At 39.8% G+C, this 26,123-nt stretch overlaps 1 protein-coding gene across 7 annotated transcripts in view; it reads right to left on the bottom strand.

Moving 5' to 3' along the window:
• Positions 1-2,092: 2,092 nt before the first annotated feature.
• MAP3K9 (mitogen-activated protein kinase kinase kinase 9) overlaps positions 2,093-26,123 on the bottom strand; it is a 64,281-nt gene continuing 40,250 nt past the window's right edge. The window contains exons 6-13 of one of the 7 annotated variants that reach the window (XM_068193282.1): positions 25,144-25,384; positions 23,921-24,043; positions 23,018-23,171; positions 17,356-17,468; positions 15,876-16,691; positions 15,196-15,533; positions 4,015-4,071; positions 2,093-2,480 (exon numbers count right to left, since the gene is read on the bottom strand). In XM_068193282.1, coding sequence (XP_068049383.1) covers positions 4,015-4,071; positions 15,196-15,533; positions 15,876-16,691; positions 17,356-17,468; positions 23,018-23,171; positions 23,921-24,043; positions 25,144-25,384 — 1,842 coding nt within the window. In that variant the 3' untranslated portion in view covers positions 2,093-2,480. Of the gene's footprint in view, positions 2,481-4,014; positions 4,072-10,568; positions 10,661-13,188; positions 15,534-15,875; positions 16,692-17,355; positions 17,469-23,017; positions 23,172-23,920; positions 24,044-25,143; positions 25,385-26,123 lie in introns of those variants that run through there. The other 6 variants (XM_068193280.1, XR_011000031.1, XM_068193283.1 and 3 more) reach the window with 6 other exon arrangements.

Here is a 26,123-nt window from a genome sequence, read left to right on the forward strand (position 1 = left end):
CTCAACTATCATCTCGGTCAATTTAGCAGATATTTGCCTTAGATAAAACAAAACTGAAGAAAGGTGAGAGCCTTGTGTAATCTAAATCACATTTACTCCTACACACAGAGTAAATAAAAAAATATTTTCTATTGTGCACTGCAGCCTATGGAGACGTATGCATATAATAAACGTCCCCATTCTAGAAATAGTTAAAGAAGAGGTATAATGAGCCCTATAGGAAACACATTGGGAAGAAGAATCCAAGTGCTCAGTCAGCTCTAAGGTCTCCTAGCTTCAGTCTGCTTTCCTATGGCAGATCACAGCAGCCAATATCAGCAAACTGAAGCAGACCCGTTGGCAAAGAAAATGGCTGTTTGAGTTACGAGATTAGGCCCGTGGCACTTCAAGTAATGGCTGGCATAGTACTTCAGTACAAGAGAGAGGCTGATGGGGATATTGCTCAGGGGCGATTCCTCTCAGCTGGTGTTATTTAGATTATGTAGAGGCAACATCCTGATGCACACCAAAACCTTTGGAGAAGACTAAGTTTACAAAGGGTTTGACACAAGTTTAAGACTGCCCGTCTGAGATGGAGCCCAAGGTCATAAGCACTACATCAAAATAAGGCAGTCTGCATGTGCCATAAAGCCTGAGAGGAATCTTTTGTGGTATGATACAAAACAGGAGTTGCACAGAGCTGGTCAGGCCCTCAGATTCCCTTAGCCACATGGTTCCAAAGCTCTATTCTCAGTTTGTGTGCAAGCTTGCTGTTTACCATCCACTGCATAGTTTAGATGAGGAAAGGAAAACAGCTTCCAACACCCTCAGCTGTGGCTTATGCAATACTTAACATCATTGTTGCTCAAAGGCTCTCATAGAAGTTTCTGCTTGGCCCTCCCTAGTCCCAAAAGCCCTGTTGTTCCCGAGAGATATTAGGTAGCACTTACATCTTCAAGACTGTGTAGATTCAAGTCCAGAAAGGACTTGCTTAAAGAGCAGGTTGTTGCAGCAAATTCCTACGCTCCACCAGATAGTCTCAGTTTTGCACTGCCCAACAGCATTTTTAAAAAAATCTGTTCCATCTTTATTTGGATAGGAAAGAATTTGCAATTGAGACTTAGACATCTGTTTTTCTGATAGCTGTGTAAGTTGAGGAACTCTACAGACTAAATGGCTGTGATGCCATTTCAGAATTAAGATCTGATAATATTGATTCCTTACCCATGTCTTTAGGCAGGAGGACACTGATGGACATTGCTTGAAATAGTACTGCTGAAAGGTTGTGTATAACTGGTGAGGAAAAATTGCCCATCCTATCATGCATGTAATTTGTAATAATCAATGCATGTGAAGGGAAAACAACTTCAGGCTAATTCTAAAGAGATGACATGTGGATGTAAGAAGTGTGGTCCTAATGTCAGAATTGAATGCAGGTGAGAAACCAGTTGGTGAACATGGTTATGACAGATTGCTCCAGAGAAAGCTATATGATTGCAGAAAAGGAGATTGGATTATAAAAACAAAAAATTGCATGGAGGAGGCGGCCGGCAGAGAATCTCAGCTGTTTTTACTGAAGATATGAAGCACTGAGGCTGCAGGAGCTGCTTCCTCCACTAGACTCAGAAAAAGCTGAGTTCCTGAAATCCCCAGTGGTGGTGAAATATCCTGGGCCCTCCTCTCATCCTCTAACTACACTTGATTACAATGCTGAACTGCAGAACTAGAAAAAGATAATAATGAACGTTAATGGATTTTGTCATTGAATAGGTGTCTGGCCCACTGAGTATCCAACAGCTTCTGTAACAACAGCCCCTTCTGCACTTTGGCTGCCTGGGCTCATGGTCAGCTCAGATACAGCTGTGTGGCTGTGGCTGGGACAAGAGCTATGAGAAACCTAATCACAGCCTCCTCCTTTGAGCAAGTAGCCACATTTTCTTGTCCATAATCCTTGTCTCAGCTAAATTATGATTATGGCTACACTTGCCCAGTACCTTACTCACCCAGGCCCCTTTCTGCCTTCCTAGCTTGACCTTGGACCCACCTTATCCTTATAGACTTGCCTGAAAATCACTGGGCTGTGACTGGCCCCAGTTACTGTCACTTGACCTGCTCTGTTCACCTTGATCAGGTACTCTGGGACTGTATCCATGTGGCCACTGCCCTACAGTCACCCTTTGCTCCAGTTCATCATCCCTTACAGAGCAGCTCCAGTCACAAGTCATTATCAATAAGTTCTCCTTTACAATGTACCACCTTAGAGGATTCTCTTACCTCCAAATAAGGCCTGCAAGATCTGGGGGTACCTGTAGCAAAAGTGAATAACCAGATGCAATTGCAGGAAGATCACCAAAAGCAAAAATGCCAAACTGCTGCAGAAATAGTTAGCTCTTTGTACAATGAGCAATTCTCCAACTACTGTCTCAGGGCCGCATTGGAGAGCATGATGGTGTAAGACATTCACATCCACAAGAGCTGGTTCTTTTAATACTGGCTGCAATCTGTGACAGGTAACCTCATTCATGCTTTTTTTTAAAAAAATTACAACCTGTGATTTGTTATAAAGTTAAGATACTGTAGTATGATCTGGGGAGAAAAGAATAAAATTCAGAGCAAATTTTGCAAGCATGAAGCGTACAGACTTTGGTTATATTTAGTAAAGCTATTATGGTTCTGTTCTACTTTGTGTCGGAGTGCTATCAGTTGATCCTGCCTCTTTTCATTCCACTCAGATTTGTTCATTGTTAAATTAATGAGGACTTAACAGCAAGTAAATCACATGCCATTTAATAAGATTTCAGATGAAACAGCAAAGAGGCACAAAGCATGCTGAAGTCTACTTGAAAACACCAGAGCTTTGCTCATCCTTAGTTATAATTATTTTCTTTCCCTGGCAAAGCAAACTGCAGTGTCCATTGTGTCCAAGCATGAAGACAAAGCTTGTTAATGTTAATCCTTGTTAAAATACTCTGACATTTGTTATTGTCATGTTCACTCCAGATTTTTTCAAAAGCTTAGCCTATTTGAGCCTGATAGCAATATGTCTACAAACTTTTCATGTTACATGTAATTAGGCTCTTGTTAAGCCTAGCCTTAGTAGGACATCTTCCCCCTTTACTTCCATTTCAGAAGGACCAAGAATGTCAAAATTTCACTAGAAATAGCAGATTAATTAATCAAATTATATGAGCTGCATGATAGAGGAAAGCCTGCCCTTTTCTCCCTTAATCTGCATAGCCTTGGAAGTCTACTAGAAGTTTTAGCAAGGTATGCTATGGACTTTCAGAGCACCACCTGCATTTACTATTTCAGCATGTGCCATCTGAATATAATGTAATACATGGTGATTTCCTCATCTGAGCACATTCAGAGCTAAAGGCCACATATGATTTGCACTGTCATAGTAGAACTTGTACACCCAACCCTTGCCTACACATCTAACAATGAAAAGCTCAAGTTGCTCAGCCTAAAGCATCTGCTGGTGTGTTTGTTCTGTATCTGTACTGACTCTGCCAGTTTTCATTTAAGATGTTCCTTCTCTGCTAGAAGTTAAGATTTCCCTGCTTAGAAAACTGCTATTTTATTTTCCTCTTCTACCCCAGTGCTTTGTGATCCTGCCCTGTTCTGCAGCAGCTGCAGCTGCTGGTAGAAATTGATCTGCCATGATGCATGTAGACTTCTGTTGCTGATGAGGCCAGCTTGAACATTAGGGTAACCTTGTCATTGTGACAGGTGAGTAAATTCAGCTAGAAAATCTGGATCTTTTAAGACATAATGCTACTTTGCAGAACATTACAGGAGGTAGAAATACTTGTTTCAGTTTGAAACAGTCCAGATCTGGGGAGGAGTAAAAAATAGTTTGAAAAACAAAACACTGTAAGATACCTTTTGTTAAAGCAAGTGAGAAAGCAATTCATCTTGCATACTATTATTTCTAACAAACTTAATTGACTGTGTGTTCACTGTCCTCCTATTTTACCACAAAACACACCACTACAGTACTTTGAATGGAATATATGACTAAAGGAAGCCTACCTATGCATTGTTCAGTCTCCGTATCTGTTGGAAGGGTGAAGGATTTCTTGCATGTACCTGCATTAGAAAAAAAAAACTTTTTCAAAGGAAATTATGGAATATAAGTTCTTGTAGTGCATAGTTCTTCATCAATACAGCTACATTTCTTAAAGCAGAGAAATGTGAAATGATGGCTTTGTGGCAGAGAAGAGCAAAAGTATAATCTAGGATTCAAATTCATGGCCTAGGAATCAAAACCATGTGTTTCTGGCTTTCACACAGATAGCACATGAAAACAGCTTGGAAAGATTCTTGTTCATGTACCTTTGTCTCACTGAATGATGTGGCAGGGACAAAGGCACAGCATCACAAGTGAATCTAAACCATCTGTTAAATGTCACCATGCACAATACATGTTACTGCATAAGCTCCACATCCAGCCATTTAGATTCATATTCTTGCTGGGACATTAAATAAAAAGTAGAAAAACATCAAGCTAACAGAACAGAAATATTAGCCTTAATAAAAATGGTATGCAATTAATTCCTTGGTTCAGAGAGAAGCCAGAAGGGGCTTAGCAGACTGGTAGTATGTGCCAAGACCTGTACTAAACTGACTTTTCACAAAAAACATTTCAAAAGCCCTATGGAGAACGCAGAGCTGGAATAGCTGAGGTACCTAGTAAAGAAAAATAAACTACTTGTACTGGGAAAAATTCTGAAATCTTCATAGCAAGGTAATGCCACTGTTTTTCTAAATACCTGCCTAAAATTATTTGGAGCACAAACCCAAGAACTCAAGGCCTGAAGACAATTGCTTTTATAACAGTTTTATTCAAGTCTGTGTGCTCTAGTGTTGAGACAAGGCCTAGATCAGCATTACACTGTAATACAATAATTTTAGCCATTGAACCAAGCCTGCTTGGCATCCTTGGTTTACAATTTACAGTACATCCAAAAAAAGAGCAAAGAGAAAAGAAATCCCAAAACGTCAACAACTTCCATTAGCTCTTTGCTTCACTTAAATATTGTTCTATAACATAAAATAATTTAATACAAAAAGAACTGTAATCCAAATACACATAATACATTGACACAGAACAGAGGAAAGATACAGTAGATTATGCACAAGAGTATTCAGTTGATGTGTTACCTACAGTGAAACAAACTGGACATTAATATAATTTAACTATTTAAGCCCAAGAGGGTCAGAGGCAACAAGCCCAGGTCACAAATAAAGCCTTTTTAAAAATAATGCAATTTTCTTTTCCTCTAAGCTTACTGCTGTACAGAAGTTAAAGGAAGGCTCCAACAAATCACTTAATTTGACAACATTTCATCACACAAACAAGAAAAACTTGGTGGCCTCTGTTATTTTACTCAATTCTGGGGTACATTGCCATTTGGTAATGTAACTGCTTCATTGCAGGTTCTTCAGGCAAAACATACTTTCAGGTGCTACTTCCATAGCAACAGACTTTTGAACACCATAAATTGAAGAGAAGACATACAGAGGTCTCCAAAACCAGACTGAAATACTTGAGCTGTAAGATGAATCCCAGTCCTACAGAGTTTGGAGTTCCTTATGAAGTACCCAACACCCTCCACACAGTGATTTCAACACGAGCAGGAACTATTCCATATCTCAAAGGATCAGACATGGGGGCATGATCTTACACTAGAGAAATCTACTCACCTGGTTATTCAGATTTACAACACTGTACCTAGGAAAGTCAGGTCACCAATTTTTGCATCTGGCTTGAAATAGAAGCAGGAGCAGATCCACAATTAATAAGGCAAAAGAAAGAAATAGCTTATAAAAAGAAGGAGGAAATACATTCTCTGGCTGAGAAATTCTTGGACTTTCAAAGCCACAGAAGAGACATAGTTAAAAGCACAGGTATTTTCCCTGATTTTTCCACCACTGTTGGCTGTTCACTCCATATAAGCCTCTCAACTTAAGTCAGGCAAAATATCTCATATATTTCCAGCTTGTCCTGATTTTATGACAAAGAAATCAAATACAGCAGCACAGTGTGCTGTGCTGACAGCTGACAGCCAGAATCCTAGAACTCTAGTAAAAGTGGTGGATGTTGATCACTGCTGAGCTTGTCACGTCTGTCAACCAGCCTGGAGGGATGCATTTGTAAAATGAGAAGAAACACTTGAGAATAGGCCTCAGGTTAAGCTGCCATTTGCACACACAGCCTCCAATCACCACTTACTGCCCCTTTACAGCTAGCAATCTGCTAATGCAGAAGTTCTTCACCCCATGTCAGAAAACATTCTCAAAGCTTACCCTGCTTATGGTTAGAAATAGCAGTCAAATAGGCATGGCATGTGAAGCCATGGAAAGGCCACAAGAGTCAGCAATCAAACCCAGGGGCTTGTTGAGGAACTTTTTCCTCAGTTTAACTAACTTCTTACTCTGACAATCGAGGTAAGAACCTGGTCCTTCACCATCAGTCTCTACACAACAATCTCCCAATTCAGATTAAAAGACCTTTGCTTAACTGGGGTCTTGTGCATTTTGACCCACAAATACATTCCACTGATTTCAGTGGTGTTTAAGAATGTGATGAAGAGCTTTCTGAATTGAGGCCCCTTCCCTTTTAACTTGAAAGTTAATTACCTTAAATACAAACTGTTATTACTAGATGCTCTTGGGTTTATGCGGTATCTTCTTATAACTGCCAAACATGATGAGCACCAATGCCCGTGGACTTTACATGAATCTAGGTAAATTCTGCAGTTCAAACCAAGCCATCCCCCAAAGAGATCTATGTTGCAAAAGAATGGATCCTACTCTCTGCCAAGAGCATTGGTCAAATTTAACCAGTTCAACTGGCAAACACTCCTAAGTATGCTTTCTTTTTTACCTACTTTTTTTTCCTGTGGCTGTATTCTTTACAGTCTGGATATTATAGTTGTCAAGATAACCTTGAAAAATAGAGCAATGGCAGAACTGATGGAGTAACAACTGCTTGAGATGCAGTGTGAAAAGTCAGCTCAGAGATATTAGCTGCTCTGCTCAGATACAAATGCTAACCCTGTTGACATTGTAAGAGCTGCTCACTAAAGCATGCAAGACAGAAGAACAAACCTACTATGAGTATCTGGACAATAAGTCGAGGGTGACAACTGATTTTGTGACATCGACCGGGCCTGGGAGAAAACAAATTGCCCAAGATGAGAAGTGGCCACATTCACAAATTCCAGCAGAATTCAAGGAAAAAGCTCTGTTCACCTCCAGATATAGTTAGACTCAAAAAGCTCAGAGTGCAACTGAGCTATGCCAAACAGTAATCAGAGGCCAGGTTTGTTCTGTAACTTAATTGCTGCTAGCGGCATTCTCATTAATGAAGCTTGGAACAACACCAGCATGTCCTCCTGCACCATTATAACCTCTCCAGCCAAGATCACAAAACACAAAAGATCAGGACATTGATAGAGCCATGTTTCTTCTTTCTCAGACCTATATGCCTCTCCAAGACAAGAAGGCCATCATTTCTGGAGAAAATGCTGAATCAAAACAATCAAGGTAGAATGGGAGACAGTGTTAATCAGTCTGAAATAGCATACATAAAATAAATTATTCTTGTTTTAATGTTGAGGTTTCAGCCACATTGAACACAATGTAGATTCTCACTAGCTATCCTGGCAACTAAAGTTTGAGCATGGACAAGATCTGATAGATGTATTTCTGATTAATGGATGGCCTTCCCCCTGCCTCCCTCCATGCTTATTTTTCAAATTGCTTATTTTAAGCAAATACAACGTTGGCATCGCTCCTGCAGATTTGTTATAAACCCTCTTTTTCTAGCTGTGCATCCATCTGACCCATCAGCAACAGACCTAACAGTAGCCCACTTCAAGCTGGGTTAATAAATCCACTATACTGCACACTTAAGAATGTGTCAGAGTTCCTTAATATTAGTTCTATTGGGCTGCCTGCACATTATTAGCATTCAGATACAGTAAGGACTGTATTAGGAGCTGATACACTAGGAAAACAATACTGCAAATACAGGAAAACAATCAGGATCGTTTACAGCTCCACTTTAAGAGCACATTAAATTATTAAAAGATGAAATCTGTTCTGAAAAAAGAGACTATCACTTCTAAAAGCAGTAGTGACCAATATGAAATCTCCACCTTTTTGTCTCTGGACAATCAACTCTTCCACAAGTTAGAAACTATCAAGAAAAATGCCCTGCTTTGTCCTTTATTGTTTATTTTGGAGACATAAATATCTAAAGCAAGTATAATCTTAATCAACTGAATAGCTGGTTTTACTTTTCCATCAGGAATTTGTATGTCAAAGTGCCAAATACAAGTTTGTCTCTGCCTTCCCATCTCATTCCAACCTTAACTGCACACTTAGAGCAAATCTTACCAAGACTTAGACTTTCTGCCGTTCTATCTCTACAAATGAGGTAGTTCAGGATAAAACAAAACCAACCAACTAGAAACCGGGTAAGCTGGATGGGGCTTTAAGTAACTTGATCTAGTGGAAAGTGTTTCTAGAGGAAAGATCTAGGGGGACTGGAACTAGATGACCTTTAAGGTCCCTTCCAACCCAAATCATTCTATCAAATTAAGTAACTGTACATTCGTCAAATTCTTCTTTAGGATCCAACTTAATATGATGACAACAGTTTACCAAGTAGCTAGTATCTCTCTGTCCTCTGACTTACATTAAGAAGGATAATTTGACTGTGTTGTTTCCTGCCAACCTCCACTTCCACTTCATCCAGTTGTATCTTATGCTTTTAGCATGGAAATCTTTTAGGTCAAAGCACATCTGAAATGTGTATGGTTTTCTGCCTTACACTTGTTACTATGGCAACAAGAATAAATAACCAACAAAGATGGGTTGGGGCCAAATCCCTAATGGAGAAATAGGGAGAGGCAGTGATAGCATGTGGCTCAACACAGGAGTTTAAATGGGAGGGCACAAAATGTGATGATGGTATCTGGCCTGAAAGTACTGAAAGCTACAACTAGGAGGTCCCTCCAAAAAAACCAACCTCAGGCCCCAGCAAGGAGATATGTGAGATGGAAGGCACCTCGGCATACAGGATACACCTAACACATATATTTATATTTGAGAGGCTTAAAAACCAAACCCAAAATAAACAATATCCCCGAACAGAAAACTAATAAACAAAACCACAGAGCTCAAAAAGCCATTCTCGGTAGGAAAATTATGTTCCTGATTAGAAAAAGGAAGATTTTCCACTTATGTACAAAAGGAGCTAAAATGTATTTCTTGTATACAAACGTTGAGGAAGTGCTAAAGAGTTCCCAGTTGCGAATAATGGGAGGTCCTTGTTAGAAAGGAACAATAATAATTCCAGTATCTACATCAGACCCACTACCCAGTCAGCAGTGGCAAGTTACTTGTTAATCAAGCACACACCTCCTAGCCTGGGAGTGATTACTTCCAATGTAAAAAAAAAAGTTTATGTAGGTAATTTCAGAAGCTGTGTTCATCTCTGACCAGTGGCAAAACTGTTTAAAAAAGCCAAGCATGGGAAAAACCAAAAGCAAACGCACATTTTAACTGCAGCATGACTTTCTACTAAGGCGTTCAATAGAGACCAGAATAAACCCATAGATTCATGTCCATAATGCCTCATGAAACTGTGAAAGTGAGGTTAATAAGTTCTTCTTAAGACTGCATTGACTGTTAAACACCAAAAAAAGACAAAAAATAAAATTTAAACCAAAAACTGGATTGAAAATAAGAGGGAAAAAAAAAGCAAATTTGCTTAAAGATCCTTTCTGTCTGGCTAGCTACCATATTAGCTGGCTGTGCAAACCACTGTATTCCAATATTGAAACAGTAAACTTAAGAAAAAACATAAGAAGGCATTTTTTCCTATAGATACCTTAAGTATACCATCAACCAAAGACTCATGAAGTCTGAAAGTTATGCTCTATGACAGTATATTTTGGTTCTTGTATTTATTGGTGTATTTATTGCTTGTTTGCAAATATGTTTTAACACATGTCTATCCCCTCACTTTTAATGTCCAGTTTTACCCAAATTGTAGTCTTATATGAATTATAAACATGGAAGCTAAGAAACTGTTCTTCAGTGACAGTGTAAGGATCAGAAATCTTTCCAAATGTAAATGTCCTTTTTCATACAAAAAAAAGCCAAAAGAACTTAAATCACACTGCAAGATATAACCCTTCTTATTCACCAGAGTTGGTAAGAGTTCTTCAGAGTATCTCCAAAATGCATGGAAAAGGTTAGAAATCAAGAAGCATGTTTTCCAAGGAGAAACATTTCAAAAAAAAACATAAAGAAACAAAACTATTTACATTAGCTTAAAATTACTTGCAAAAAAACCAGGCTATCACTGAATTTTGGGACATAGGAGTAGGTTCGATTCCATACATCCAGTGAGACTCCAGGTCCCATATTCATCCCGCAGAGATTAATTAGGTTTCAAATAAAAATTAATCTCAAGATAGAAAGGCGACTCAAGGTCAGGGATTTCCTGTCATGTTTTATTTAACAAAACACTCCAAATTCTTTACTTGACCATTACTGCCTCACCTTCATCCAGTTTTGTGACATATCGAAGTAACATCTCTATGCAGTATTGTCCACAATGCCTTAACATATATGAAGAGGAAGGCAACTACTCCCATTCCTAGAGGTACAGAAAAAATATTTCATCATAAAACCATGCCAAACCAGAACAGGTCTTTCCCCATCAATAACAAAAAATTCACTTTAAAAATACTCATTTTGTTAGAAAACTACTACAAAAAGAGTATTTTCAGCAAGGTTCCCTGCCCCATATTGAATATCAACCCATTGCAATAATATACTGGAGGGAAAATATGTATTAAAAGCTACATTTGTACCTCTGAAAATGATTGAGAGGAGATTAAGACCTACTTGCTGGTAAAACAGACCACTGTGCAGTGTGTAAGAAGCAACAGTATTAGAAAAGAATCTGTAACTATCTAATCACCTTAGTTTTGACACAAAAGCTTTCTTCTCTCTACTTGTCCCACACGCAATTTCTATGAAACCAGTAGAAATTTATAAAAAAATTTGTCTTTTTTTGCACTGGTTGCTATGTCTGTGCCTTCCCCCCAATACCTATATTATATCCCAGTTACAGGAAAACTAAACAGGCTACAAGTATAGTATACTTTGAAGGGCTGACAAACTTTTTTCTATTTCCTAAATGAGCACATCGATTACATAAATTAGTGATACACACTGCCAGCTGACTAAACAAAAATACAAATATATTTCTAAACCACAAACATTTTTCTCAGCGACAATCTCATTATTACTATTAGTTAAAAAACTGCCACTCCCTCTTTGTAAGGCTTGTATTTAAACATATTTTTCTCCATTCTTTCGTCATCATTTTAGACTGCTCAGTGACTTTCATGTTTTCTTTTTCTCATTTTCTCAGACAAAACAGAAGTGCAACTTATTCAGACATTTAGGAAACAATACATTTATTAGTTTTTTTTTTTTTTAATTAAGATTTTCCATCTTCCTCAAGAATACTACTATAAAGGTAGGTCAATGACCAATATTCTGACATTTTTGTTTCCCTGACAAATGGAAATACTAGCAACCAGTAGGAAAAAAAAAGATTTGGAGTACTAGAGTCAACCACTTTGGAGATTTGGAGCACCTAAGCTCCCACAGCTGGGAAGGAAAAACCCCAACAGATTAAGAAAGCAGAGAATTCAAATCAGGATGTGACAGATGCTATATAGAGAGAAGTTTTGATCTAGCTTAAACATGCGTACAGCCTCTGGGCCTTAGGACACTGGCTGCAAAAGCTTTTGGAGTGCATAAGGTAAAATACCTGACAACTCTTGAGAGCTCCCTCTCTGCCTGCCAGAGAACACCCCACCACCTACTGAAGCCAGGAGCCTTGTTTCCACAACTGACTCCTCTTGCCTGATACCTCAGGTTGGCCACTGGAAGACAGTTATGGGTGGATGCTCAAAGACATCCTCAGGTTAATTCACACGCTAGATTCAATGACGATAATTGCATTGAAGAAAGGTTAAAAAAATAAAAACCACAAACAAAACACATACCAACCAATATGCTTCTAACTAGTCTGGCAGCTTTGTAATAACAGTACCTAGTTTGGTAACCCTGACCTGGCAGCTTTGTAATAACAGTACCTAGTTTGGTAACCCTGACCTGGATCCTTGACTCTTGTCATCTGTCCTACCCAGTTTTTTCATGTAGCAATGTCCACTTGGCATTAGGGAAGATATTCTCCGGAGCAAAGTACTTCTCAAAGTTCAGCTACATACCACCCTCACCAAGTGATTATATAAAAGGGGGAGAGGGGCAAGTGGGGTTAATTCTTCATCCTCAACTTTCCTAAGTAAAAGAGGTGACTGAACAACTTGCCTTTACGTTTGTCTTTCCTGGGAACTTGACAGAAACCTTAAAAGTTGACTTGGTGAAATCAACTGGCCAGATATTACAAAGTTTAGCAGGCTGAGTTATATCATTTATATAGTGTGACCTAGAAAGGTGTCCTCCCATTTCATGCAAGTAAATGGATTTGAAAGATTTCTGTTCAAATGGAGCTGTTCCAGGTGATGCCTTTGCAGAGCAGATGATACGCCCTATGACATTTATAATGATACCTTTTGGATAGAAAACGTAACATTTCAGAACAGCTGATCCAGTTTTGTTCCAGACTTTTTAAAATTATAAGGAAGACTACGAAAAATAAATTATTTTCATGTCCTTCTTTCAAATCCCTCTGACACAGCCTCTTACTGATATTACATTAAAGTTGATTTATAGCACAATCAAAATTAGCAATCTGTTGGATGAGTTTTGCCTTTTTGCTAGTGTCTGGGTCACAAACTGAGTTTTCAGAAATGGAAAGCAAAAGGATGCTTAAGAAATCAATAATGCCAAAGGTCTAAATTTAACAAAATAGTCAGAAATGTTTTCTTCAAGTATCTGAATCCCATCTTGCCTTATCATAATACCTTGTCTAAAGAGTCAACAGTCTCTCCAGCTTCAACATCTAGTGTAGCACCATTAAGGCTAGCTCTGGAGCATTTAAAAGGGAGGGCAGCAGAAAGTAATTCTGCCATTAAGCATTTTCCATAGAATGTGATAAATGAGAAATATGTGACCTTTCAAAACAAAACATACTGTAATTGCTTGGAAAAAAAAGGTGCACTTGACTAATGGGAACATGCTGGTTTCAGTCCTCACGCAGAACTAAAAAGCCTTACATACAGTTCTTCCGCAACATGCTGGTATGTAAAATCAGGTTACAAACATCTAAACACACAAGTTCACTGTGCTGACAGCTGCAGGAAGTATTCGGCCCTACTGCCTTCACAGCAGGACTGGACTGCCCCAACAGGCTGAGCACTGCATTGGCAGCACTGTCAAATGACTTATTTGCAACCAAATATCAGCAGATTAGCAAAACAAGCATAGATCTGTACAAAAACAGTGAACAGACATGCTGTACCCTGCAATAAAGCAGACTACCCTATTACACTCACATAAAGGCCACATCCCTTATATATAATGCCAAATTTGGGGAAGATTGAAGCTCTCATTACAGCCAGTAAAACATACCTGCAGTGGCACAGACACACTTGAAGTCTTTATACAGAAAACTCTGAGGATAGGCACACCCTATTTTGTGTGACTTCCTTCTTCCAGACAGGGGTCTGTTCTTGCTCCAGATCTAGGAGTGTTTTACAAATTTGATTAAAGTTCTATATATCTATAGTGCCTTTCACTCAAAGATCTCAAAGGACTTTATACCTATTATATATGTCCCAACCCCTCCCCTTGTGAGGTAGGTATTATTCCTATTATTTACAGATGGGGAAATTCAGGCACAGAGGTTACATTATTTGCCCAGGGTCACACAGTGAGTCAGTGACAAAATAAAACAGAATCCAGATGTTCTGATTCCTGTTTGCACAATCCAACTACTAACAAGCCTCATTTTCAAAACAGCCTTAAACAAGTACCAGTGTGCATAAGAACAGTCTTGGGTTTCATGCGTCACTCCTGAAAGGCGTAAGAAAGGAGAAAAAAATAGAAAGAAAAATATTTGGAAACACATAACTTACTTCCTTCTGCAAGCCAACACATCTTTAAAGAAAGTTTCTGCTAACTCCCCTCCCAAAGCTGAGGCAACTTGACTATGAGCCTGAGAAAAAGGGTGGGAAGAAAAGAGACTGATGGAATGGAAGTCTGAAAAAAAAAAAAAAAAAAAACCTAAGCTAAACAGCTATACTATAAGCCTTCATCTTGAAAGCACAGGGTCATAAAATAAATAGGGCTGAGAGAGACCTCAGGAGATCAATGAAGTTCATCCAACCTACCCTGAAGCCAGGATCAACTACACCTACTTGTTTCCAACAGTCTGGTTCACCTGCTCTCAAAGACCTCCACCAGTGGAGATGCCATGCCCTTCCCCTGCCATCTGTTCCACCTTACACTATCACATGAGCAAAAGAGGACAAACAAGTCTTAAGATAGCTACTTCTGCTATTTCAGTGGGGGTATGATGATTCCCAGGCCTCTCTAACAATCTGAATGTATTTCAGAGAAGGTAGCCTCCAGATATTTATTTGTTTCTGTTCTGGATTCCTTGGGAAAACATCAAACACTGATGTCTGCTGTAGTGTAATATTTGAATATTATTTGAAAATACTGATTAATACCAGGATACCAATGTACTTACTGCCAAGTGCCAAATTCTACAAGGTCAGTAACAAAAGACTTTGATATGATAATTTTAGCTCATTGCAGATTCAAACTGCAATAAGAGGGCAGGGAAGACTACAGGAAAACCCCACAGCAAAAGTCAGCAGCTCAGAGTTGCCAAGTTTCACCCAAATGCAGACAAAAATCAGGTAGCTGACAACACATCTTCAGCAGAGGCAGCACCATATGATCTCTGTAGCATCCCTCCATCTCATCTGTTTTCAAAGTGCATTCTCAGTGCAAAAAGTAGGATTGAATTTAGAGGGTCTCACTGCCCCCAGTGGTTTCATATTAAGACCAGTATTCTTGCTTGAGTTCATATGCTGCAGCTTTGTGTGTGTTAAGTTCACTTCTGCATAGCGGAATGGTGCTGTCCTGGCTCTGCCCCTCAGCATCCATGTCCAACAGTGTCCGCTCCTCTGCGGGAGGACCCACCTGGAAAGGAAGCAGTGCAGGCAGTCCAGGTCTCTCTTCTACAGTGCTGCTGCTACTAGCAAAACAAGAGTCCAGATTGCTTGGAGTATCAGTACTTGAACTGTTGGCAGAAGATTCACCCTTGGCATTGCTGGGTGACACAAACCACCAGGGATCAAGCCGCTGCCGACTGGCTGCAGGACGTGGCCGGGGTAGGAACTCCAGTGTCTTGGGTCTTTCCAGTGTGGGATCCTGCTGTGCATTCCATCGTCTCGGGGTTGGAGGAAAAACAAGGTTGGGGTCTGGCAGGCGAGGGACCTCACTGGGATCTCTGCTTGGACTAGGTGTTTTTAATACACCTATCCAAAACAGACAGTGTAAGAGAAGAGGGAAAAAACATGTTAGATGTCACTGCTAAGTGGTTACAGATCTTAGTTTATTGTATATACAGTGTGAAAACATATTTAAAGCAGAAAGCCTCCATCCAGAATCTACAAACTCTGTATCTTCAAGATTATGGCAATCTGAAGATGCTGGAACCAAAATCATTACTGCATTCCTCTGTTAGCTATTTGTGTAAAGATAGCCTCCACAAGCAACTCTTGTGGACTGGTCATCTTCAATGAATGTATAAGCAACAAGTAATTATACTGCTTCTGTCTTCATTCTGAAGAGGAAAAGGAAGATAGCTGAAAACCTACCTGCTCCCAGTGCTCCAGTTAAACAGCTACTGGAAGGGCATCCACTGGTTGGGCACCCATTGACAACCAGTCCACTCCCTTTGATGGCTCCATCAGAAGGTGTGCGTCTGTGTCCGCTTTGCTGGGTGTGGGAAGAGACCGTCACATGCGTGGGGGTCAGGGACTGGTTGGGGTCTTGTTTGAACTTCTCAATCTGGACATTGACCAGTGGGTTTGTAATGGCTGGCAAGGGAGCCTTGACTGTCACTGGGCTGACAGGCATCTCATAAACCACAATCTCATCACTGTCTGAGCGCAGCAGGGACCGGGTGGAATTACATTCGGAAATGGAAGACAGGGAAAGAAGGGTGAGGGATGTGGATGGCTCGCCTAGCAACAACAGGGGATCATCCTTCTTGAAGATCTTCCGGGAAGGTGGACTAGTGCTCCTGCGTGGGCGGCCAGCTCGCTGAAAAATGCTGTCACGCTTCTTCTTCTCTTCCTTGGGCACCTCTGGCTCTTCTTCAATCAGCAGCTGACACTTCCCTGCTTCTAACAGATCAAAACCCAGGCCTGCAGCAGCCAGCACTGCTCCACAGCCAAGCAATGCAACCTCACATCGCTTGTGGTGGGAGCCGCTACGTTTGAGACTGTTGGTGGGTGTCAGCTGTGGGGTACTGGTAGCAGAGTTTACAGGGGTGGACTCCTCATTGGCATCACTAGAAGGGCCATCCCATTCTTCATTCTTCTGAAAAGGGATGCAGAGGTATGACTGATTGTGCACAGGTGAAGGGTGCACTTTGCCCTCTCCATTAAAACATTCACTGTCCTCATCATCTGGAAAGCAAATTAAAATAGAATTTGTAACATTTTCAATGTAACATTTTCACTGGCAAATTTCATTGTCTCAAAAATGTACTTCAAAATAAGCTTCTCCTCACAAGATGCAACTGTTCTCCTCACAAACATCATTTATCAACTCCCAGATACAGTCTATTGTTTCCAAAGAAGACAGGCTGAAAGAAGTAACTGGAAACCCTGTCAAAGTGAAAGAAATCAGTGAAGCATTCATCCACTTGGGATTAATTGCAGCATTTCAAAGGCAACCTACACCTCAGTAATTTCTAGAGTAAATTTATGTGTTTGTGAGCGAGAGGCAAAAAGCAGAAAAATTTTAAGGATTGCTCCTTGCAAGTGAAGGTGTAAGCATGCTGCACATGTAAATATCATTATTCAGGAAAGTAGCTGAGAGACAGCATGGAGCTCGAGGAGAATTAACAGAAGCTTGTTAGCTTGACAGAGGGAGAAGCACAAGCAGTGAGGTGAACAAGAAGAAAATCCAGGAGGAGAAAGTGTATACTTGACAAAGAACAAAAGAAAAACAGATACCAAACAAAATTAAAACATTGCTGTAAGGTACCAGGTGAAGGTCAGGAAAGAAGTTCACTGAAATGTGAATGGAAGTGGGGATGAGAGTACCAAGTTCAGGGAATTCCTTTACCTATCTCTGCTAAGCTGGTGAATCCTGGAAAAGCAGGTGCAGTTCTCTGGATCTTCCCAAGATTTGGTGCACTGGATGACCACTGCTTGCATCCTTCTACCAGAGCTTTCAGACTGCAAATAGTAGAAGGATGTGAGAAAATGTACCATGTTCACAAGCAGCTTCCATTCTCTCCTCCCCTTATATATTCTCTATTGATTTACTTAGGATATGCTTGTATCCATCGCAACTACACAGATCTGAAATCCTCCCACAGCAAGACATTTTGTGACATCTTTACAGCACTTAAAAAAAAGTCTGTTCCTCATTTGTTACACTGTGGCAGTCAAAAGGCCTCTGCTGATAACTAACAAGCTATGAATGCAGAATAATAGAAGGAATCACTACAAAAATCAGATTAAACATTTTCTTTTTAAATCAAGGCATAATCTTTTTAAATCTTGATTCCTTTTTGCAATCAATCTTACCATTGCAAGTAAAAGATAAATTGCTCTGCAAGGTGAGGGAAAAACACCTCCAAAAATGTTTTCATGTGAAACACAAATGAATAATGAAATTCAAACATCACTCACTAGGAAAAATATAATAAGCTAAAGTCACTGTAACAGCAAAGCCATGTCTCTGTGTCATAAATATCAGTATTTTTCTTATAAAGAAAACATGATATTTAAGTACAGTTAAAAGCACAAGTTCTAGATTATGGGAAAAAAGGCAACTAAACTTATAAATCATGTCATTGTTTCGTTTACTTATAAACAAAAAAAGCCCAAGAGAAGAACCCAAACCCAAGTCCTTACTTTGGCCTGTGTCTAAACATATGTTACCAGGCTCCTGAACTTATTAGTGATCTCTATTTCATAGGTTTTCATTATCATCATCCTGCACTAATTTCATGACATCAGACATGTCAACAACTTTGGTTAGCAGCACAACTTTCTGGTATATCAATATTCAAAGTTTTATTATTCATTTATCAACTCAAAATTTTTTTGTGCCTTTCTCCACAAACTCCAACATGAAACATCACAGTGTTGGTGAAAAGCCACACACATTTAGGATAGGCAGAAATTACATGGAAGGAATAAAAATATCTGCAGATAGTCTGAATGATCTCAACTGGACACACAAAATCATCAACTTGTTATTGAAAGAACAGAAAACTCAGAGATAAGATCTCTTCCAACTCCGTTGCTAACTTGCATTGTTTTTTGGTAAACCACATAATTCACAACCATCATTCCCTAAAGAGAAAGAGAAATACAATCATATGTAAGTTACCTCTCATGATTCTTATTTTCCACCAGAATTATTCTGCATTTCTAAGACAGCTTCCATTTCAGGACTTCAAAAATTTATTATGCTGGGGTATTTTTTTGCCTTGGTATGAGTTTTTCCTCTGCTCTCTACACAACTGAGTTGCTGTACTTGTCACCAAACTATACTGCAGCAATAGCAAGGCCACAGGACCTAAACTTGATCCAGCACGTGATCAGTTGGTTGATGACTGTGGTATAGACATTACACTAAAAGTATCCTGTGCAGTCCTGAACTGCATTCAAGTCCATCCTCATTAACCATTCTGGCACATGCAGTACCCTGCTGAGATCTCGAATCCAGACAGCACAACACTGAACCCTATTTGTCAAGACAGACAACCACAGGGTTTTATAACACACATGCCATTCAGTGTGTGGGTCTGTTCTGATTTACTCCCTCCACAGCTGTGTAACTCAGCTGTGCAACACAACACACCAAGTAACATGTGTGGGATCTGAATTACCCCGATGTGCAACATGACTACCTAGGATACATACTATAAACAGAGATGCATATTAGGGGAAAGCTGGTGAGTGAAAATGAACCATGTTAGCAGTGTGAACACTTCCAAAATTAAATCTCAAAGGTCTTATAATATGAGTAGTGATCTACCGAGGAAGGTGACATTTCCACAGAGCTGGGAAAACACATACTCAACTCAGTTTGCTTCTTTTTGACTTCTCAGAGCACTCTTCCCTTGCAAAGAACAGAGTGAAGGTTTTTTTGTTACTGTCAAAGTGCAGCTCAGTCTGAACAGGAAGATTAATAGCTACCAGAATAATTTCAAGGTCTCCTACATTGGCCTTAAGGTTATAAAATTTTCATCCTTCCTTTTATTTTTTTGCTCCTTCTATTTTCCCCTCAAATCACAAGCAGACCTCAAAGATCTGTTCAGAAGATTGCTGCACATAATTTTAATTAGACAGTGATGTGCATTTGAAAACAATTCAAAACATGCTGACTTAGAGAATGTGCCTACTAGAGCAGTATTGTCTGCTATTGCCCTAAGGAAAGAGCAACTGGAATGATTTGAAAGCACTAGCACTAAAACTGTATTTCAGTCACCAACATAACAGCTCAGCAACCTAAAGACTTCTTACCTGTAGTCTATTTAGATTAATTAATTTATTAATTAATTTAGATTAATTAAGCAGAAGGTTGTTACTTTGCTGTATTATGACTGAGTCAATTTTCTGTTGACTTCCCAGTAGAAAAAGGCAAAGGCACCTCTTTTTAGGAATGGTAAGATGATAAGGTTTATTTGCTCAACAAATTGCAAAAAACTTCCTTGCAACCGTAAGACAGCATCTCTGGTGTCTCAATACCACTCTGTAATACCATATTAAGACACTAATACAATACTGTAATGAATAAAAAAATGTCTGTTGCCAGGTTCCCCCCTATTTAGCTTTCAAAATTTTAAGATATAACTGCTAAAGGATTTTAAGTTACATTCACTGTCACCTTCTGTAAAATTAGTAACCTGTGCAGGGTGACCATCACCCTTGGCATAGTAAGCCAGTGACCAATCAATGCCAAGTTTAAAGACAATTAAAACTTCACAGTATATCCTTGAGAATACACTGTAAAATCACAACTGAACTGCCACAGAACTAGTCCAACATAAAGCTTCATCCAGTCTCTGCAATTCAGCACAAAACCCTTCTGCTGCTGAGCATATTCTTTATGTTCAAAGATAAGAGAAGCATTAATAATCATTGTATCATCTTTTCATGACTGCCTTTACTTGATGTTAGTTATAGGTCACTGCAATTCTCACAGTGCTATTCTCAAATAAACTTGGAATTATCTCCTGTGAAGAATACATGGAGAATGATAAAACTTATGAAGATAGAAGTTCCCTGGATCACAAAGTCCCATAAGCAGCAGTAACAGCAGCGCTTCTGCTACCAAAATGGCGTTATGGAGAATACTTGAACTGGACTTCTCTATCCTAAGTTTAGCTCTCCACTTTACCCCAGTTCTCCCATGGTTCAGTATTTGGGTCAGCCCTGTTTAATATCTTTATCAACAATCTGGATAAGGGGATTGAGAACACCTTCAGTCAGTTTGCAGTGACACCAAGCTGGGTGGGAGTGTTGATCTGCTGGAGGGCAGGAAGGCTCTGCAGAGGGATCTGGACAGGCTGCATTGATGACGAATTGAGGCCAACTGTATAAGGTACAATAAGGTGAAATGTTGGGATCTGCACTTAGGTCACAACAACCCCATGCAATGCTACTCATCCCCATCAATGGGGATGAGTGGCTGGAAAGCTGCTTGGTGGAAAAGGATCTGGGGATGCTGGTCAACAGGCAGTTGAACATGAGCCAGCAGTGCACCCAGGTAGCCAAGAAAGCCAAAGGCATCATGGAAGGGAAGTGATTGCTCTCCTGTACTCAGTGCCAGCGAGGACACACCTCGAATCCTGTGTTCAGTTCCGGGGCCCTCACTACAAGAAAGACACTGAGGAGCTGTAGCATGTTCAATCAAAGAAGGGCAACAGCGCTAGGGAAGGGGAAGGTCACTCATATGAAGCACAGCTGAGAGAGCTGGGGTTGTTTAACCTACAGAAAAGGAAGCTCAAGGAGACTTTATCACTGTCTACAACTTCCTGAAAGGAGGGTCTAGCCAAGTGGGGGTCAGCCTCCTCACCCAAGTAACAAGTCATGGGACAAGAGAAATGGCCTCAAGTTGCACCAGGAGAGGTTTAGATTAAGTATTAGGAGAAATTTCTTCACTGAAGGGGTGGTCAGGCATTAGAATATGCTGCCCAGGAAAGTGGTGGAATCACCATCCCTGGAAATGTTCAAAAGGTGTGTGAATGTGGCACTTGGAGAGATGGTTTATTGGTGAACAAGGCAGTCTAGGTTAATGGTTTGATGCAATCTTAAAGGTCTTTCCCAAACTTAAATATTCAATGAAGTTTTATTGCCTTACCCTGTGTAAAATAAGAATTTAAAAATACTAAAAAATAGCAAGAACTATCTTTTGAGTCACTAATATTTACTGCAACTCTGCTCCCTTTAAATTAAAATCTGCAGTCTGGCATGATCTCAGCAAGGAGTGGTTCATTGTATGTTAGCCATACTGCCCTCTCAGCAAACCTCTCATGTTTCAGACACTCTGCAAAATGCGATCTCTGTACTGAGTCTCCCTAGGAGACACTCTGAGTACTACAGAACATCTCAGTTATAGAGAACAGGACAGTTTTATGAGCAACCACAGTTTGCAAGCAATTCCATTCCAGCTGTCTGTGCCCAAAAGCAATCAGTGCTTCACACTGTACAGTAATGAACAGAAAATGGAAGATGTCTATTCCCAGCATTCTAAGAACATTATTTCAAGGTAGAAGCGTTTTTTTTTCCAGCTTTAGTGATCTCCCCTCCTTTTACATAATTAATGATTGTATAGTGTGACATCTGTTTTAATTCCTTAGAATGCTATCCTAGCCTTCATTTGTAGAATAGGTAAAGCATAGGCAGCAGTAAAAGAAGCTTCCTCCATATTGTCCTGCCAACATGTCTTGAGTATCTCAGAAAGAGAATATGTTTTAACAGATCCAGGTCCTCTTGCAAAGGGGCTACAATACTGATGCACTATGCAAACATAAATTTTTCAGGCATTTCACACCTGACCACACAATAGTAAAGATAAAGATTATAACTGGCTATTTTATTTTCCCTGCTAAAAAATATGGCAAGAGTCAAACCACCAATTTATCGGGGGAAAACACTCAAGCATTACTAAAAATTTCCAAGCATTCAAATCTTTTAGAAGGCCAAAATAGCCTTATGTTTAGAGCAGCATTCCAGCAATGATGAATTGGAGTCCTGGTGTAAATAATTCACACACACAAAGGGAAAAAAAAAAAAAAAGCAGCCACAGAACAATAACCTATAGAAACAGAGGTACAACCTGTATTTCTGCAAAAATCACTTTCAGGACTGATTCACTCAAGGTACACGTCCTTTTCAAAAGACTAAAGAGAAGGTATTTGCTTGGCTTTACCAGATACTTTTTATATACTACCATTTAAGACAATGAAACTACAGAAAGTTGAGCCTTAAAACAGAGAAAACCTACTACAGAGAGTTTTGCACAGCTAAGAAGTTTGACAGCTTACAAATACACCTAACAACATAATACCAGAAGTGAAACATCCGTTTCTAGGCAAATGAACTGAATGCAATTTTGTAAAATGTTCTGAATCTCTAACATCTCTGGTACAGGAAAAATTTGGAAGCAGAAAGGCTTTTGCAAGTGGATAGGCAAATATCCTGTGAGCCAGCTCACGACCACTTTTAGAGCCTGGAAATGAGTCTTCCTCCTGGCCCTCTCTTACCCCTCTTCTCCTGCACCTAGCTCCTTGTGACAAAGTGAGCTTGGTCCCCAAGTGCGTCCCTTTTTCTTCTGGCCTCTCTTCTCTTCTTCCTCTCCTTCCTCCTTTGGAAGGACTGAGCTTCGTCCCCATGTTTTACTGCTTTCAGCAGGTGTCACTTCACAAGTGGAAAGAACAGTGGAAAATGGGAAGGAAAAACAGATATACACATTAAAAGAATTGGCTCCATGGCAACATAAGGAATAAAACATAGGCCAGAACAGGAACAGTAACAAAAGTGATTTTCGCATAGTTCTGACCATTTATCAACGCAAATCTAACAACCAAGTGCCAAATTAAGCATTCCCCAATCCTTTCAAATATAGGTAGCCTCCCCAGCTTTATTCCATCACCAGTTTCTCTTTAGAACCACCAGTTTGAAACCAAACACACAAGTGCTGTGATATCCAATACAAACACTATACATTGGTTAACATGACTTTCACGATTCTAAGACATGCATGTCTACCTAATTCTGTGTTATTATGGGAACACTGTTTGCATGAAAATTACCCTTGTTTTTATTTCCTTAAAAAAGTAACTTAATACACTACAGCAATGTTTTACAGATCTACCCTGCAAATTAGTATTTTTTAAAATTAACTTGTACACCTAAGGAATATATTTGCTATAGAAACAGCAGTATTTACTGAACTTGAGTAAGCATGGTTTTAGTGCCAAAGGAGGTGATACTCCCTCCATCACTAAGACACTCCATTTTTCTCTCCAAATGTATACATGCAAGGCACAGGGCAAACATTTTAGGTGCTTTCTTTAACAGTCCTGTCCTAGCTATGGAATCTTGGCATCTTACCACGCTGACAGACTGCACATTTCCCAAATTCAATACTACATTGAGCTCCTTACACTGTATGGCCCTGAGTCTGGGAATAATGGTAGGACTTGCAGGAGGGCTGGAGCAGCTACTGATCAAGCTTTTCCTTTTGTCCATCGTTGGAGAAGCCTGCACAGTGAATTTATGCTGAAAATCTGTTTAGCAAAAGGAAAAAAAAAGCAGAAAGACACAGTTAAAATTCTCCTTTTTTAATATAAGAAAAAAATAAATAATAATTTATGATAACTTTCAAAGAGTGCAACTTACAGGATCTATGTAGAAATGAAGTTTTACAGCTAATTGCTGTAAACACAACAAGAATTCAGAACAAAGACATGCACTTACAGCCCTGAAAATGTATCTTCTTAGTGTATGTGTGAAACACATACACACACAGACGTTGTGTTGAGTGATATGCCAAATTATATCCCTGTATAGATCCTTGCACCTTACCTCTCAGTTTCTTAAGCACCACCAAAAATAGGTGTTTGCAGACCTAAAGAAAGGCATAGGTAACATACACATTTTATCATAATTTCTCTTCTGAACAGCCAATGTCTCCCAGAAAACAAAGAATATAGTGCAAGTCATCATCCCCGATGTAACGATGAGCACCAGGTGACTTACAAACCCCAGACATTTGGTTTCTTAACAAATTTATATCTCCATAAAGAATCTGCAGTAGAAATGCTAAGGATTCAGTATTTCTGAACATCACCATCTTCACTCTTAAAAGTGACTTTGAGAACACCTTACTAATGTTTAACATTTCTTCCAGAAGTCACTTCCATGTTAATAGGAGTTCACATATGAACTAGCAATCTAGAGGTTTAGTCTCACAGCTATCAATGTGTTTTTGGTAATTTTTTACACCAAAAAAATCCAGTAGATTGTAGTTTCTCCTGCAGCATTATGTAAAATATTTCCCAAGCATGCGCCTCCATCATCTTCTGTGTACATCCTTTAAGAAACTGATTCTTTTGAGTATTAACATGTTAAACTGCAACACCACATTTTTACAATAATCCATATACAGCCAGTGGTTAACAAACATGTTACATTTCAAATTTACTTCCAGCCTTCATATTGGAACTTTGGGCAATGTTAGCATTAAATTTAGTTTATTGAACACAAAGTGGCATGTTTTTCCTGAAGTACATCAAATCCTTTCTAATGCATACAGCTCAGTAGTAAGGAATTTTCAAACCTACAGGCTGCTTCCATTTCACCTGGCACAGCCTAACACATCACCTACCTGAAGGCAAGCTGATATGATTGCCATCCTTTAACTTGAGCCGGCTCCTCTTGAACTTCCCCATGCGTTTCTTGACCCGAGGCTTCTCCTGACACAGCTGGTGGATGATGATGTTGAGCTCCCTTTCCAGAATGTCAATCTCGCGTTCTGCCAGTTCCTGTTCCCGCCTTCGTAGCAGCTCCTCATGGTTCTTCTGTTCAACAGCAGCACGAGTCAGCTCTTCTTCCCATGTGCGCAGCTCCTGCAGGGAGATAAGAAAGCAGAAACAAGACTATGTTAATGTTAAGACTAACATTACCAGTTCTGAAGGCACAGCATAAATGGCTTGCACCCACTGGTTAAAGGCTCAGCTGACAGCCAAAAACAATCCTCAAGGACTTCAATGTTTACCATTCAAGGCCCCTCGTACCAGTATTAAAATTCAGACATAACCACTTGTGAGGCCACACCTGAAATCCTGTGTCAAATTCTAGGTTCTCCAGTACAAGACAGACATGGACATATCAGAGAGAGTCCAAAGAAGGGCCATGAAGGTGATTAAGAGACTGGAGCACTTCTCCTATGAGAAAGGGCTGAGAGAGATGGGACTGTTCATCCTAGCACAGAGAAGGCTTGGGTGGGGTGAAGGGGTATCTTACTGGTGTATATGAAAACCCAAGGGAAGGGTGGAAAAAAGATAAAGCCAGGCTCTCTTCAGCAGTGCCAAATGACAGAAGAAGAGGCAATGGGCACACACTGAAACACAGGGGACACTCTCGGAACACGTTTTTACTGCATTACTGAGCACTAGGACAGGTTACCCAGAGAGGTTGTGGAGTCTCCCTCCTTGGGGATATTCAAAAGCCATCTTGACATGGTCCTGGCAATGGCACACAAGGCAAACCTTTCTATCTATCCCTTGCTGACAAAATGAATTAACTGAAACTGTCCTTGAAATCCCAAAATCCCACTGTGCTTCTCTCCTCCCACCACAAGGACAA

The sequence above is a fragment of the Anomalospiza imberbis genome, chromosome 6 (assembly GCF_031753505.1).
Source record: "Anomalospiza imberbis isolate Cuckoo-Finch-1a 21T00152 chromosome 6, ASM3175350v1, whole genome shotgun sequence".
Taxonomy (NCBI): domain Eukaryota; kingdom Metazoa; phylum Chordata; class Aves; order Passeriformes; family Viduidae; genus Anomalospiza; species Anomalospiza imberbis.